General features: G+C 44.8%; 1 protein-coding gene across 1 annotated transcript in view; it reads right to left on the bottom strand.

The window, feature by feature from the left end:
- The window catches only part of LOC121292264 (latent-transforming growth factor beta-binding protein 2-like), a 658,547-nt gene that overhangs the window by 277,746 nt on the left and 364,921 nt on the right, over nucleotides 1-15,880 (bottom strand). Inside the window, exon 15 of the mRNA XM_041214068.1 lies at nucleotides 13,829-13,927. Coding sequence (XP_041070002.1) covers nucleotides 13,829-13,927 — 99 coding nt within the window. The remainder of the gene's footprint in view (nucleotides 1-13,828; nucleotides 13,928-15,880) is intronic.

Below are 15,880 nucleotides of genomic sequence, written 5' to 3'. Positions count from 1 at the left end.
GTCCAGTTTGGGTTCTGCCAGGGCCACTCAGCTCCTGACCTCATTACAGCATTGGTTCAAACATGGACAAAAGAGAGATGAACTCCCGAGGTAATGTGAGAGTGACTGCCCTTGACATCAAGGCAGCATTTAACCGTGTGTGGCATCAAGGGGCCCTAGCAAAACTGGAGTCAATGGGAATCAGGGGGAAAACTCTCCGCTGGTTGGAGTCATAACTAGCACAAAGGAAGATGGTTGTGGTTGTTGGAGGTCAGTCTTCTCGGCTTCAGGACATCACTGCAGGAATTCTTCAGGGTAGTGTCCTAGGCCCAACTATTTTCATTCATCAATGATCTTCCTTCCATCATAAGGTCAGAAGTGGGGATGTTCGCTGAAAATTGCACAATGGTCAGCATCATTCGCAACTCCTCAGATACTGAAGCAGTCCATGTCCAAATGCAGCAAGGCCTGGACAGCTTGGGCTGACAACTGGCAAATAACATTCACGCCACACAAGTGTCAGGCAATGACCATCTCCAATAAGAGAGAATCCAACCATTGCCCCTTGATGTTCAATGGCATTACCATCACTGACTCCCCCACTATTAACATCCTGGGGATTACCATTGCCCAGAAACTGAACTGGACTAGCCATTTAAATACTGTGGCTACAAGAGCAGGCCAGAGGCTAGGAATCATGCAATGAGTAACTCACCTCCTGACTCCTCAAAGCCTGTCCACCATCTATAAGGCACAAATCAGGAATGTCATGGAATACTAGAGATAAGAACAAAAAAACTGCGGATGCTGGAAATCCAAAACAAAAACAGAATTACCTGGAAAAACTCAGCAGGTCTGGCAGCATCGGCGGAGAAGAAAAGAGTTGACGTTTCGAGTCCTCATGACCCTTCGTCAGAACTTGCGTTCGAGTCCAAGAAAGAGTTGAAATATAAGCTGGTTTAAGGTGTGTGTGTGGGGGGGCGGAGAGATAGAGAGACAAAGAGGTGGAGGGGGGGGTTGCGCCTTCTCCTCCCTCCCAGAAACATGATAGGGTCCCTCTTGTCCTCACTTATCACCCCACCAGCCTCCGCATTCAAAGGATCATCCTCCGCCATTTCCGCCAACTCCAGCATGATGCCACCACCAAACACATCTTCCCTTCACCCCCCTTATCGGCATTCCGTAGGGATCGCTCCCTCCGGGACACCCTGGTCCACTCCTCCATCACCCCCTACTCCTCAACCCCCTCCTATGGCACCACCCCATGCCCACGCAAAAAATGCAATACCTGCCCCTTCACTTCCTCTCTCCTCACCGTCCAAGGACCCAAACACTCCTTTCAAGTGAAGCAGCATTTCACTTGCATTTCCCCCAACTTAGTCTACTGCATCCGTTGCTCCCAATGTGGTCTCCTCTGCATTGGAGAGACCAAACGTAAACTGGGCGACCGCTTTGCAGAACACCTGCGGTCTGTCCGCAAGAATGACCCAAACCTCCCTGTCGCTTGCCATTTCAACACTCCACCCTGCTCTCTTGCCCACATGTCTGTCCTTGGCTTGCTGCATTGTTCCAGTGAAGCCCAACGCAAACTGGAGGAACAACACCTCATCTTCCGACTAGGGACTTTACAGCCTTCTGGACTGAATATTGAATTCAACAACTTTAGGTCGTAAGCTCCCTCCCCCATCCCCACTCCCTTTCTGTTTCCCCCTTCCTTTTTTATTTCCAATAAATTATAAAGATTTTCCTTTTCCCACCTATTCCCATTATATATTAAAATTAAAAAAAAAACCCACTAGAGCTATACCTTGAGTGCCCTACCATCCATTCTTAATTAGCACATTCGTTTAGATAATATCACCAACTTTAATTTTAACACCTATGTGTTCTATTGTACTATTGTCGTTGACATCTTTTGATGATCTGCTTCTATCACTGCTTGTTTGTCCCTACAACCACACACCCCCACCCCCCCCTCCACCTCTTTGTCTCTCTATCTCTCCGCCCCCCCACACACACACCTTAAACCAGCTTATATTTCAACTCTTTCTTGGACTCGAACGCAAGTTCTGACGAAGGGTCATGAGGACTCGAAACGTCAACTCTTTTCTTCTCCGCCGATGCTGCCAGACCTGCTGAGTTTTTCCAGGTAATTCTGTTTATGTCATGGAATACTCTCCACTTGTCTTGATGAGTGCAGTTCCTACAACACTGAAGAAGCTGGACATCGTCCAGGACAAAGCAGTCTGCTTGATTGGCACCACATCCACAAACATTCACTCCCTCCACCACCGACGCACAGTAGGAGCAGTGTATACTATCTATAGGGTGCACAGCAGGAATTCACCCAGGCTCCTTAGACAGCACCTTCCAAACCCACAACCACTACCACCTAGAAGGACAAAGGCAGCAGATAAATGGGAACACCACCACCTGGAAGTTCCCCTCCAAGTCACTCACCATCCTGACTTGGAAACATATCGCCGTTCCTTCATTGTCGCTGGGTCAAAATCCTGGAACTCCCTTCCTAACAGTACTGTGGGTGTAACTACACCACATGGACCGCAGCAGTTCAAGAAGGCAGCTCACCAACACCTTCTCAAGAGCAACTAGGGATGGGCCATAAATGCTGGCCCAGCCAGTGAAGCCCACATCCCGTGAATGAATTTTAAAAAAGATGCAGAATGTTCTTTTTCTTCAGTTGTGCATTTTTTCTGGACTTCATCCTGTGACATCTCTGAGATTGCTAAATGAATGGCACATTTCTTCCAACTAAGAATTGGGTTCAGACTCTTAAAGTACTTTTCAGACTCCTATAGGCAGAAGGCATGGAAAACCTTCTTTCTAGGACTCCTATAGCTACCAGTCATCTCTAATGAGAGCTTACAACTTATGAAATTAAGCAAACAAGGGTAGAAGAATTGGACTGTTGCCTAGCAACAGGGGGCCAGCGAGGCAGGTCCCTTGCACAGACACACAGAAGAAGAGAAACAGCAGCTTGTTTTGGAAGCTGTTGGAGTGCAGCTAGTTTTGAAGATAGCTGACAGGGAAGCAGCCTAAGAGGGGACAGGTTGCTAGCCCCACGCTAAAGACCCCAAAAATCCAGGGGAGTGGAATAAGAGAAAGTCCCTAGGAGACCTTCTAGTCAAAGGAAGGACAGGAACCTGGAAAAGGTTCTGTTAAGTGAAGAAAAGAGTGAGGAGCAAAGATAGAAATGCTCCAAGCTTCAGATTTAAAGAGACAAAAGCTGCAGAAAGCGGATTTAAAGTGAGAGCAGCTGCAAGAGGCAAGAAAGTCCAAAGAAACAACTGAACATTTGTAACTCTCTGCTATAGGCATGTGAAACAGTGGTGTACTGTTGACGGCTGAGTCAGAGAAAGTGCATGGAAGACAGCTTGAATGCATTTGGTGACCCAGGGGAGTAGAACACTGGAAGGAGTTCAAAACCCTGGGAGGTGAACACTTGTGGAAGGCATCCTTCACCTCCTGTTTGTTATCCTTACAAATCTGTATATATTTCTGTCAAGGTATAGTTGTGGATCAAGGAGTATTGTAATAAAGTTCATCTTTTCTTGTTTAATAAATGTTTTTTTTTGCTAAAAGTTCATCAGCTGACTCCGGTGACTCTGATCATTTGCTACTCTCCACATATCTAAACAAAAAAATAAAAGTTCCATAAAAGCAAAACACTGCAGATGTTGGAAATCTGAAACAAAAACAAAAATTGCTGGAAAAACTCAGCAGGTCTGACAGCACCTGTGGAGAGGAAGACAGAGTTAACGTTTCGAGTCCGTATGACTCTTCATCAGAACTAAAGAGAAATAGAAATGTGGTGAAATATAAGCTATTTAAGGGGGGTGGGACAGGTGGAGCTGGATAGAGGGCCAGTGATAGGTGGAGGCAAAGGAGAGATTGCCAAAGATGTCATAAACAAAAGGTCAAAGGGGTGCTGATGGTGGTGATATTAGCTAAAGGATGTGCCAATGGTGACATTAAGGATAAAAAGCAGGATGAGCAAGTGACAGATGGCCCAAGAGCAGGTGTGATGGGGGAAAGGGATCGAAATAGGCTAAAAGGTGGAGATAAAACAATGGATGGAAATAAATTTTTAAAATAATTATAGAAATAGGTGGGAAAAGAAAAAATATATATAAAAAAAATAATAATTATTAGAAAAAAGGGGATCAAAAAGGGGGTGAGGATGGAGAAGAGAGTTCATGATCTGAAGTTGTTGAACTCAATGTTAAGTCTGGACGGCTGTAAAGTACCTTATCGGAAGATGAGGTGCTGTTCCTCCAGTTTGCATTGAGCTTCACTGGAACATAGCAGCAGGCCAAGGATGGACATGTGGGCATGAGAGCAGGGTGGTGTGCTGATATGGTAAGCGACAGGAAGGTCTGGGTCATGCTTGAGGACAGACCAAAGGTGTTCCACAAAGCTGTCACCCAGTCTGTGTTTGATCTCTCCAATGTAGAGGAGGCCGCATTGGGAGCAGTGAATGCAGTAGACTAAATAAAGGGAAGTGCTGCTTCACTTGAAAGGAGTGCTTGGGCCTTTGGACGGTGAGGAGGGGGAAGTAAAGGGGCAGGTGTTGCACCTTCTGCTGTTGTATGGGATGGGTTGAGGTGTAGGACGTGATGGAGGATTGGACCAGGGTGTCCAGGAGGGAACAGTCCCTACGGAATGCCAACTGGGGGGGGGGGGGGGTGAAGGAAAGTTGTGTTTGGTGGTGGCATCATGCTAGAGTTGGCGGAAATGGCGGAGGATGATCCTTTGAATGTGGAGGACAAAAAGTGAAAGGTGATAAGTGAGGACAAGGGGGACCTTATCATGGTTCTGGGAGGGACAGGAAGGTGTGAGGGTGGATGTGTGTGGGATGGGCCGGACACGGTTGAGGGCCCTGTCAACCACCATGGGTGGAAAACCTCGGTTAAGGAAGACATGTCAGAAGAACTGTTTTGGAAAGTGGCATCATCAGAACAGATGCGACCGAGGCGAAGGAACTGAGAGAATAGGATGGAGTTCTTACAGGAAGCAGGGTGCAAGGAGCTGTAGTTGAGGTAGCTGTGGAAGTCGGTGGGCTTGTAATGAATATTGGTGGATAGTCTATCAACAGAAATTGAGACAGAGGTCAAGGAAGAGAAGGGAAGTGTCGGTGATGGACCATGTGAAAATGATGGAGGGGTGGAGATTGGAAGCAAAATTAATAAATTTTTCCAGATGAGAGCATGAAGTGGCACCAAAGCAATCATCGATGTACCAGAAAAAGAGTTGTGGAAGGGGGCCTGAGTAGGACTGGAACAAGGAATGTTCCACAAACCCCATAAAGAGTTAAGCATAACTGGGGCCTTTGCAGGTACCCATGGCCACACCTTTTATTTGGAGGAAGTGAGACAAGTTTAAGGAGAAATTGTTCAGTGAGAGAACAAGTTCAGCCAGATGGAGAAGAGTGGTGGTGGGTGGGGATTGTTTGGGCCTCTGTTCAAGGGAGAAGCGGAGAGCCCTCAGACCATCCTGGTGGGGGATGGAGGTGTAGAGGGATTGGACGTCCATGGTAAGGAGGAGGTGCTTGGTGCCATGGAACTGGAAATTGTTGATATGATGCAGGGCGTCAGAGGAATCGCAGGTGCAGGTGGGAAGAGACTGGACAAGAGGAGAGAGAATGGAGTCAAGGTAGCAAGAAATAAGTTCTGTGGGGCAGGAACAGGCTGACATGATCAGTCTGCTGGGACAGTCCTGTTTGTAGAATTTGGGTAGGAGGTAGAAGTGGGCCTTCAAAGGTTGGGAGACTATGAGGTTGGAAGCTGTGGAGGGAAGATCTCCAGCGGAGATGAGGTCAGTGACAGTCCTGGAAACAATGGCTTGATGTTCAGTGGTGGGGTCATGGTCCAGGGGGAGGTAGGAGGAACTGTCTGCGAGTCGGCACTCAGCCTTTACGTGGTAGAGGTCAGTATGGCAGACAACAACAGCACCACCCTGTTCCACCCTGGGATCAGGCTTGTCCAGGGGTAATCTCAACTGGGGATCATAACACTGGCACAGAGGGGACTCAGGGAAGATTTGATTGAGATGTACAAAATTATAAGGCTTGGATAGTGCAGGTGGGAATGACTAGGGTACATATATTTAAAGTAATTGGTAGAAAAATTAGAGGGGAGATGAGGAGAAAAAAAATTCACCTAGAGAGTTGGGGATCTGGAAATCACTGCCTGTAAGGGTAGCAGAGGCAGAAACCCTCAACTCATTTAAAAAGTCTAGATATGCACCTAAGTGCCATAATCTGCAGGGCTCTGGACCAAATGTTGGAGAGTGGGATTAAGCTGGATGGCTTGTTTTTCAGCCAGCACAGATACGAGGGGCCAAGTGGCCTTTTTCTCTGCTGTAAATTTTCTGAGTCCTGATGTATTTAAGAAATAAGCCAGGGAAAACTCTCAAAGTCTAATTTGTGAATTTACCCTCAGTAAATCCTTACTATGTAAAAGTTCAAGTTAAAACTATTTCTCATTATTACTTTTGTGCAAGAATACATAAGGATCTGTAGTTAGTAATTTCCTTTTGGTTTACTCACAAAAGTTCAAAAAAGACACATGGGAGTTTTGGATGCTGATTCCTTACTTGCTTGACTTCAATGTTGAGGTGATGCCAAATTAAACTAGGATGAAAAGTGCAACTGAACTGTCTGCTGGAAGATAATATATTACCAAACTTAAAAATTATTTTAATTCAGTGCCAGACTCTGAGAGTTAGGAGAATGGAAGCTTAACATCTAGCACTTCACATCATTCTGTATCATTTCCAACTATGTTACTCTAAAAATGCAAGAGAACTTATTAACAACATTCAAAAAGCTTTGTACATTGAAAAAATGAAAGAATGTGTATTTATATAGCGGCTTTCATGATTTTCCACCTGCCCAGATTCATTTCCTAAAACAAAGTCCAGAACTGCCCCTTCGCTTCCAAGACTTGCTAGTTACTGGCTAAAAAAGTTCTCCTCAATGCATTTTAAGAATTCTGTGCCCTCTGTAAATTTTAAACTGAATCTATGTTAATTAATATGAGGATATCTGAAATCCCCTATTACTACTGCCCTGTTGGATGGAATGTTCCCAACGCAGGTCCTGTCCAACAGTTGGAAAACCGGTGGGAAACCCACGTCACTTCCATGGGTGAATTAAGTGCCTCTCAGGCACATAACTGGCCAGTGTCAGGCCATTTCTGTGATTTAGGACCGGCAGCAGAAATCCTGCTCACCAAGAGCTGCCAGCCAATCAGAGGCCAGCAGCTCTCCATTGCCAGCAGCACCAGCGGGAGTAGTGGATGTTACCAGTATTGCCGCAGGGATTTCACCAAGGATTATTGCTAGATTTCTGGGCCCTGTTGAGTGAGGGTGGGATGGGGGTCACAGGAGGAGGGGGAGGGGGAATTGGGGGGGGGGGGAGGGGAGGGTGGGGGGGTTAGGCGTCAGAGGCAAGGGCAGGAGAGTGGCTTTCAGCAGCTCCCCACTTCCCAATATCAGATTGCCTGACAAGGGGTTTGCTAGGCGACCTCTAGAAGCACGGGAAAGCCATGCGAATCCCAATTAAACCCTAAGCCACCACTAAGTTCCACTGGGCTCAAAGGTAATTGCCATCAATTATATCATTAAAGAGTCTAATTGACATCCCACCCCGAGCAGGTGAGTTTGCCTTGTCTGGCCCTCCCCCCTTCTGACTTAATCACAGTTAGCTTTTCCCACCACCAAGAGACTGATGTGGGGCTTCTCCTGTGATTAAGTGGGTCTGGTCACCATGTATCCCCCCATGATGTGATGGAGTAAATTCTGCCCTTTGTTTCTGATCTTCTCAGCAACTTGCCTAAAGTTCTCCACCTTTTAGCCTATTTCAATCCCTTCCCCCAACCCCACCCCCACTAGGGCCATCTGTCACTTGCTCGTCCTGCTTTCTACCCTTAATGTCACCATTAGCACATTTCTTAGCTAATATCACCACCATCAACACCCCTTTGTCTTTTTGTTTATGACATCTTAGGCAATCTCTTCTTTGCCTCCATCTATCATTGGCCCTCTATCCAGCTCTACCTGTCCCACACCCCTCAAAAAGCTTATATTTCACCTTATTTCTATTTTTTCTTAGTTCTGACCAAGTCTTGCAGACTCGAAATGTTAATTGTATTCCTCTCCGCAGATGCTGTCAGACCTGCTGAATTTTTCCAGCTATTTTTATTTTTGTTTTTGTTTCAGATTTCCAGCATCTGCAGTATTTTGCTTTTATTTTTTGCCTAAAAAATTGTTCATCTATTTCTCTCGGACTGTTTGAAATCTGTAGTATACTCACAGCAGGGTGATTTCCCCTTTTTCTGTTTTTACTATTCTTTCACAGAAATAAAGGGGAGATGGTGGCATAGTGGTAATGTCACTGGGCTAGTAATCCAGAGGCCCAATTTAATACTCTGGGGACAGGGTTCAAATACCACTATGGCAGCTAGTGGAATTGCAGTGAATAAAAATCTGGAACATAAAGCTAGTCTCAGTATTGGCGACCATGATTATTGTAAAAACTCATCTGGTTCACTAATGTTCTTTAGGGAAGGGAATTTGTCATCCTTACCTGGTCTGGCTTACATGTGACTCCAGACTCTTAACTGCCCTTTGAAATGGTTCGGCAAGCCACTCAGTTCAAGGGCAATTAGGAAAGTGCAAGTGATGCCCACATCTCATGAAAGAATAAAAGAAGTGTGTTGCTGGAAATGCCAATATTTGTTGCCTATCCCTAATTGTCCTTAAGAAGGTGGTGCTGAGCCATCTTCTTGAATTTCTGCAGTCCATTTGGTGCAGGTACACCCACAATGCTGTTCAGAAGGGAGTTCCAGGATTTTAATCCAGCGACAGTGCTGTGTCTTGGACGGTGTTGAACTTCTTGAGTGTTGTTGGGAGCTGCACTCATCCAGGCAAATACAGAGTATTCCATCACACTTATGACTTGTGCCTTGCAGATGGTGGACAGACTTTAGGGAGACTTTACTTGCTGCAGAATTCCAGCCTCTGACATGCTCTTGTGGAACAGTATTTATAAAGCTGGTCCAATTTAGTTTGAATGTTGTCTAGGTCTTGCTGCATGCAGGTATGGACTGCTTCAGTATCTGAGGAGTTGAAAATGATACCGAATGTTGTGCAGTCACCAGTGAATATCCCCACTTCTGACCTTAAGGGGTGAGAAGGTCGTTGATGAAGCAGCTGAAGATGGTTGGACCTAGGACACTAACTTGAGGAAGTCCTGCATTAATGTCCTGGGACTGAGATGATTGGCCTTTAAGCAACCAAAACCATCTTCCTTTGTCTTAGGTATGATTCCAATCAGTGGAGAGTTTTCCCTCTGATTCCCATTGGCTTCAATTTTGCTAGGACTCCTTGATGCCACACTTGGTCGAATTCTGCCTTGATGTCAAGAGCAGTCACTCAGTTCATGGCCTCATTTGATGCTCATTCTAGCATATCATTCCTCCTCAGAGCTGTGTTTGTTTCTTTAACGAGTATTGCAACCTCTTCTTCATTGTTATCCCACTCTCTATCCAGTCTGAAAACCCTGTGACCAGGACTGTTGAACTGTTATTGCAGCCCTTCTTTAAGTCATTTTTCAATAATAGCTACGATATCAAGCTCTCAAGAATCTAAGTGTAGTCAGAGTTGTAATGTAGAAAACATGGCAGTCTATTTTTTGCACAGTAAGGTCCCACAGGCGCCAATGTGATAATGACAGATAATCTGTTTTATTGCTGTTGGTTGAGGGAAAAACATTGGCGAGGGCACTAGGAAGAATAACACTGCTCTTCTTTGAACTGTGCTTTGGGATCTTCTATCCTCACTTGAGAGGGCAGACAGTGGTTTAGCATCTCATCCAAAGGGCACTCCGTCCAACAATGCAGGTTCCCTCAGTACGGCACTGAAATTCAGACTTGATTATGTGCTCAAGCATCTGAAGTGGAGCTTCAACCCATGACCTTCTGACTCAGAGATGAGAGTGCTACCACTGACCCATAGCTAACACCTTGAACCTTGTTCTGTGAGTGATGTAGTTCTCTACACTAATTATATAATTATTTAAAGTCCTTAAGTCGTCATGGCGCAGAAGGACGCCATTCAGTCCATTGAGTCCATGCTCTGTAGAACAATCCAGTCAGTCCCATTGCCCTGTTTATCCTTGTAACTCTGAAAGTTTGTTTCCCCTCAACTGCCTATGCAATTTCCTTGCAAAATTATTAATCGTCTCCACTTTTACCATCCTTGTCGGCAGTGAGCTCCAGGCGGTTAGCACTCACTACGTAAAAAAATTCTTCCTCAGATCACAACTGTATCTCTTGGCCAAAACCTTAAATCTGTGTCCCCTAGTCCTTCACCATCAGCTAATGGAAACAGCTTTTCTTTGTCTACTTTATCTAAGCCTGTTGTCATCTTGTAGACCTCTATCAAACCTCCCCTCAATCTCCTTTGATCCAAGAGCAGGCTCAGCTTCTCCAACTGAACCTCGAAATTCCCTCATCCCTGGAAGCATTTTGATAAATATCCTCTGCACCCTGGACCTTCACACCCTTCCTAAAATGCAGTGAACAGAATTGGATGCAATACTCAAATTGTGGCCTAATCAGAGCTTTATAAATGTTGAGCATAACTTCTCCGCTTTTGTACTCAACCTCTATGTATGAAGCCCAAGATCCCATATGCTTTGCTAACTTCTCTCTCAATGGGTCTTGCTACCTTCAAAAATCTGTGCATATAAACCCCAAGGTCCCTCTATCCCTGCACACTTTTTAGAGCTGTGCTATTAAGTATATATTGCCTCTCCCTATTCCTTCTGCCAAAATGCAGCGCCTCACACTTCTCTGTATTAAACTCCATCTGCCACTTCTCTGTTCCTTCTGCCAGCCTATGTACGCCCTGTTATAATCAATTGGCATCATCCCCATTGTTTGTCACACTTCCAAGTTTGGTATCCTCGGCAAATTTTGAAATTTTATTCTATGTTCCAATATCCAAATCATTTGTATGTACAGATATATAAATGTATATAAGATATATATATATATATCAATCAAAAAAGCAGTTGTCTTAGCACTGAGTCTTGTCGAACACCACAGCCTGCCGTCCTCCAGTCTTAAAAATAACCATTTACAACTTGCTGTTTTCAGTCCTTAAGCAAAAGTTTTTATCCAAATTAACAATGACTGTCAATTTTGTTAATTTCGTTAATCTCAGTTTTGTTAACCATCCTTTTATTTCAATTTGTCAAATACTTCTTAAAATCCATATAACAGTATCCACTACATCTCCTTCATCAACCTTCTATCTTACTTGATCAAAAATTTCAATCAGATAAGCCAAAACACAAACTTCCTTTTACAAATTTATTCTTGCTCTCTTCAATTAACTCGAACCTCTCTAAATGCTTGTTTCCAAAACCTTACACCATTGATATTAAATAACCAGCCTGTATTTGCTAGGACTGTCCATACATCCTTTCTTGAATAAGGAATTCATATTTGCCACTTTCTAACCATCTAGTATCTCCCCTACATCTGGGGAAGATGGAAGATTATGGCAAGTCCTCCCATTATCTCCAACCTCATGTTCCTGGAATGCAAACCATCCAGATCAGGTGACTTATCTACTCTAACCATTTACATTGTTTCCAGTCCACCCTGTCATCAATTTCCAACCCAGCGAGTACCTTTATCATCGCCCCTTCTTCCAATAATTTGTCAGTATTCTCTTCCTTCGTAAACATCAATACAAAGTATCATTAAATAATCTGGCCTTGCCTTGGGTCTCTAAGCTTATATCATCTTCTTTGCCTCTAAAAGGTACCAGCCTGCTTCTTATTACCCACTTAATATTTGCATGCTTGTAGAAGATTTTTGAGTAGACTTTTATGTTTACTGACATTCTATTCTCATAGTCTCTCTTTGCCAGTCTTATTTTCCTCTTCACTTCCCCTTCTGAATTATTGTATTCAGCCTGTTGCTTGCTTGAAGAATTGACCTGCCATACATCAAAAATTATTTTTTTGTTTCATCATATTCATTATCTCCCTCGTCATCCAAAGCTCCCTGGCTTTGGTTCCCCTGTCTTTCCCACTTGTTGGAATGTACCAAACCTGTACTTGAAACATCTCTTCCTTAAAGATGACCTATTGTTTTGTTACAATGTTTTTGCTGTCAAACTTTGGTGCCATTTTACCCTGGCTGGATATTCTATCATCCAATTGAACTTAACTCCCTTCCAATTTATAAGATTTACTTTAGAATGGTCCTTGGTCTTTTCTGTTACCAATGTAAGCCTTATGATACGATGATCACTCTTACCCAAGTGTTCTCCCACAGACACTTGGTCCACTTGGCCCACATCATTTCCCAGATCCAGTAATGCCTCCTTCCTAGTTGGGCTGAGAACATATTGGTCAAAGAAGTTCGCCTGAACACATTTTGGAAATTCCACTCCCCCTCACCATTCTCTTTACTCTAATGTTGCCCCAATCAATTTTTATGGGTAATTAAAGTCCTCCAATATGACCACTACAGTTCCAGCACATCTTTGTGATTTCCTTGCAAGATTTGCTCTTCTATTTCTCTCATTATTTGAAGTGTGCACACGTGTGGGAGAGCGCGCTTGGAAAGCTCTCCGAAGGCACAGAGCTGCCTCAGGGAGCTGAAGAATTTTAAAGACAAAAATAAACTTTTTACAAATATATCTAAGTCACATGAATGGGGACATGTAAAATAGGATGTTAAAAAGATTTTACTGTTTCTTCAGTAACCGCTGGAATCGTCATCCTGCCTGTGAGGTTTTGTGAAAAACGTAAAGGCAGCCTAGCCTAATCGTCCTTCTGCCAACCAAATGGTTGAGTGGGCACTGAAAAATGCAACTTAATTAATCGATGTAACTTAATTAATTGCTTAAGGGCCTTAATAGGCCTATTAATTGTCGGCAGGTGCGTTGCTGCCTCTCGTGTGCGCCTGCCAACCGAAAGATTGCAAGAGTGCGCAATGACGTCGGGACACTTGGCCGACGTCATCGCGCACTATTTCACTCCCGTTCTGCTCGGGTGCATGCCTGCCTATGGGGTGAAAAATTTTGCCCTTTGTATCCATGAATATTAAGCACCCAATCCTCAACATTTTTAAGCTATGTTTCTGTTATTGCCACTACATCATATTCCCACAGGGCCATTTGTGCTTATAGCTCACCACCTACCACCACACTTTGTTTGTTTACATGCACTGATTAAATATCGTTTAAAGGGCTCAGAGATGATGCTCCCACCTCTGAGTCAGAAGGCTATGGGTTCAAGCTTCACTCCAGCCACCAGCAGTAAGTGAAGTTGAGAATTCTCATCTCTAAATACAGGCTGACATGCAATAGGGCACCCGCGCCGATAGGACGGGACTATAGGTTGTTTTGCGTGCAGTTATATCTGTATTTTCACATTATTGTTAAAGACTGACTCATTATTTTGAATTTAATGTGTAGCGGCGGATGATTTTCAAAACATGTTGCCAAGTTGCTACAACTAGTATGTTTTTTTTAAATGCACGAAAGAAATGCTTCCCGTGCCATTTTTTTGGAGTTTCTCAAACAACTTCATGAAAATGTATTGCTTCACATGAAAATTCTCAATTTATAAATTATTTTTAGTTCAAGACATTAATCTGCCATTCATAATCCATTGATACTTTTGCCATTTTACATGACTGTAAATGTGTTTATGACAAAAGTATGTCCAAAATGTATTCTGTACAATTAGGTCTTGAGGGCCTGAGTGGACTACTCCTGCTCCTAATTCGCATGTACATCTTACCTGAAATTTCTGTTGCAAATACTGAAGCCACCTGTCTAGCTGTAGATTCAGGAACAACATGCACCAATGTAGGTGGACTTGTCTTCACTACTACTTCCACTGTAAGGAAAGAAAATAACTGTCAGTTCATATACTAACCGGTTCCATTCTTTTGGAAAAAACAATTAAGTTTGTATAGCACCATTAACATAACTTCAATCCAAAAATCCTTAGAGAAGAAAGACAAATAGTATGGTAGAAAAATTAGGTGAGTTGACTAAAAGCACAGACAAAATAGTAGGCTTCGTGAAAGTTTTTAAAAACAAAAGAGAAATAGAAAGTTGAAGATGTTTAGTTCCAGGAGAAAGTTTCAAAATGGCTGCAAGTTCTGCTGACAAGTTAGGAAAAGAAGAGAGAGAGAACTTCAGAAACACTTGCCTGAATTTAGTGCAAGGCCAGTGGGACTGGAAGTGACCGCGATTTTCGCTTGCGCCCGTGAATATCAAAATAATGCAATTGCACATTGGCTGGCGAATTAAGGGCCGGCCAGTGTGAAACGTGTCCCCACATTGGAGAAGCGCTGCTGGCAGGGATGGGAGCGTGGCGGGCCCTGGTCCAATGGGGGCCCAGTGGAAGGTTTTAAATTGGCTGAGGCAGCACCCAGAAGGCTGCCAGGAGTTGCAGAGGAGGCACAGGAAGCTGTCCAAATATAAGCTATAGTTATGACATCAGCACCCGCTCGACATGTCAGCTGGGAGGGCAATGCAGGCGGGTGCTCTGCCCCCACCGCTTTTCAAACAAGTGCCTGTGCACTCTCATGGAAGCAGTGAGTGCCAGGCAGGTCATCCTGATGTTGCAGGATGGCAAGAGATGGCCACCCTGCCAAACAAAGGTGGCCTGGGTAGAGGTGGCAGCCCAGGTCAGCTGCACTTGGATTCAGTGCCAGGAAAGGTTTAATGTTCTATTGCACTCAGTAAGGATGAGTACCAATTTGGCATGCTACTGTGTGGATAAGTCTTGAAGGGTGCATCCTTCATGGCACTCAGGGGCGTAAGATTCAGAGTAACAGGAGGCACATGTATCTGTACCTGCTAAGGCTGGGAGATCAGGCCGGTAGCCCTGGGTGCATGTAAGGGTCAGGTGTGCAGATATGACGGACACTTCAACCTGCTTCCGAGGGACGAGCCTGGTATGGTGTTGCAAGTAGAGGGTGGACTAATGAATGGATCCGTACAGGAGAAAAAAAGCCATAGTGCCACTGAGCGCACAAGAATGGGTGGTAGGGCGGCCAACCTGCTCATCCTGAGCAGATGTGAAATGAACGCCCTAGAGCTCAAGTGCGAGCATGCAGCAAGGTCATTAGGTTGCGGATAGGCAGGCGTGTTGGAGAAAGGTAAGAGTCCACTGGACAGATGTGGGAAGGCGGAGACTACAAACAATGTAGGTTCCTATCATCTCGAAAGATAACTTCTAAGCAATTGTCCCCGGTGATCCAACAATGACGATGCCACCATGATGCTGCTGAGCATAGCCTCACCAGGTCGCCGAGCATGCACATTCAATATGTGATGATTGATGTGGCTGACATATTGTCTTCGTCCCTCAAATATGCCATCCTCCAGAGGCACCTGGGACATCAAGGACCCTCAGTTGACACGGACGGGGAGCCACACATGGATCCACCCATGTCACAATCTCTCTCTCGCTACCAGGCACCAGCTCAGATACAAATACGTCGGTGGGCTGTAGTTCATCAGCTCAGATGCTAGTGCGCTGTGGGGAGGACGTGGCACACTCACATGAGGACCGGGTGGAGGCAGATTGCCCAGGACGCCAGCTGTTGGAGGCCTGCTGGAGACCAGGACAAAGATGAGTATGAGGCAGATGATGAGCCTTTGGAGTCGTCCATCAGGCGGCAGATGCTGGCTGTCCAGCAGGATATGCGGGAAGATCTGGCAGAGATCCCTGAGGGTCTGTGTGACATGGTCTTTGTCGTGGAGGGGTCCATGAGGAGCTTAAGCACTGCGTTGACCCTGAGCCCTGAGCGCACAGGCTCCTCAAATGAGAGAGTGG

This window comes from Carcharodon carcharias, chromosome 20 (genome assembly GCF_017639515.1).
Source record: "Carcharodon carcharias isolate sCarCar2 chromosome 20, sCarCar2.pri, whole genome shotgun sequence".
Lineage (NCBI taxonomy): Eukaryota > Metazoa > Chordata > Chondrichthyes > Lamniformes > Lamnidae > Carcharodon > Carcharodon carcharias.
The sequence above is the reverse complement of the archived record's forward strand: the minus strand, read 5'-3'. Positions and strand labels throughout refer to the sequence as shown.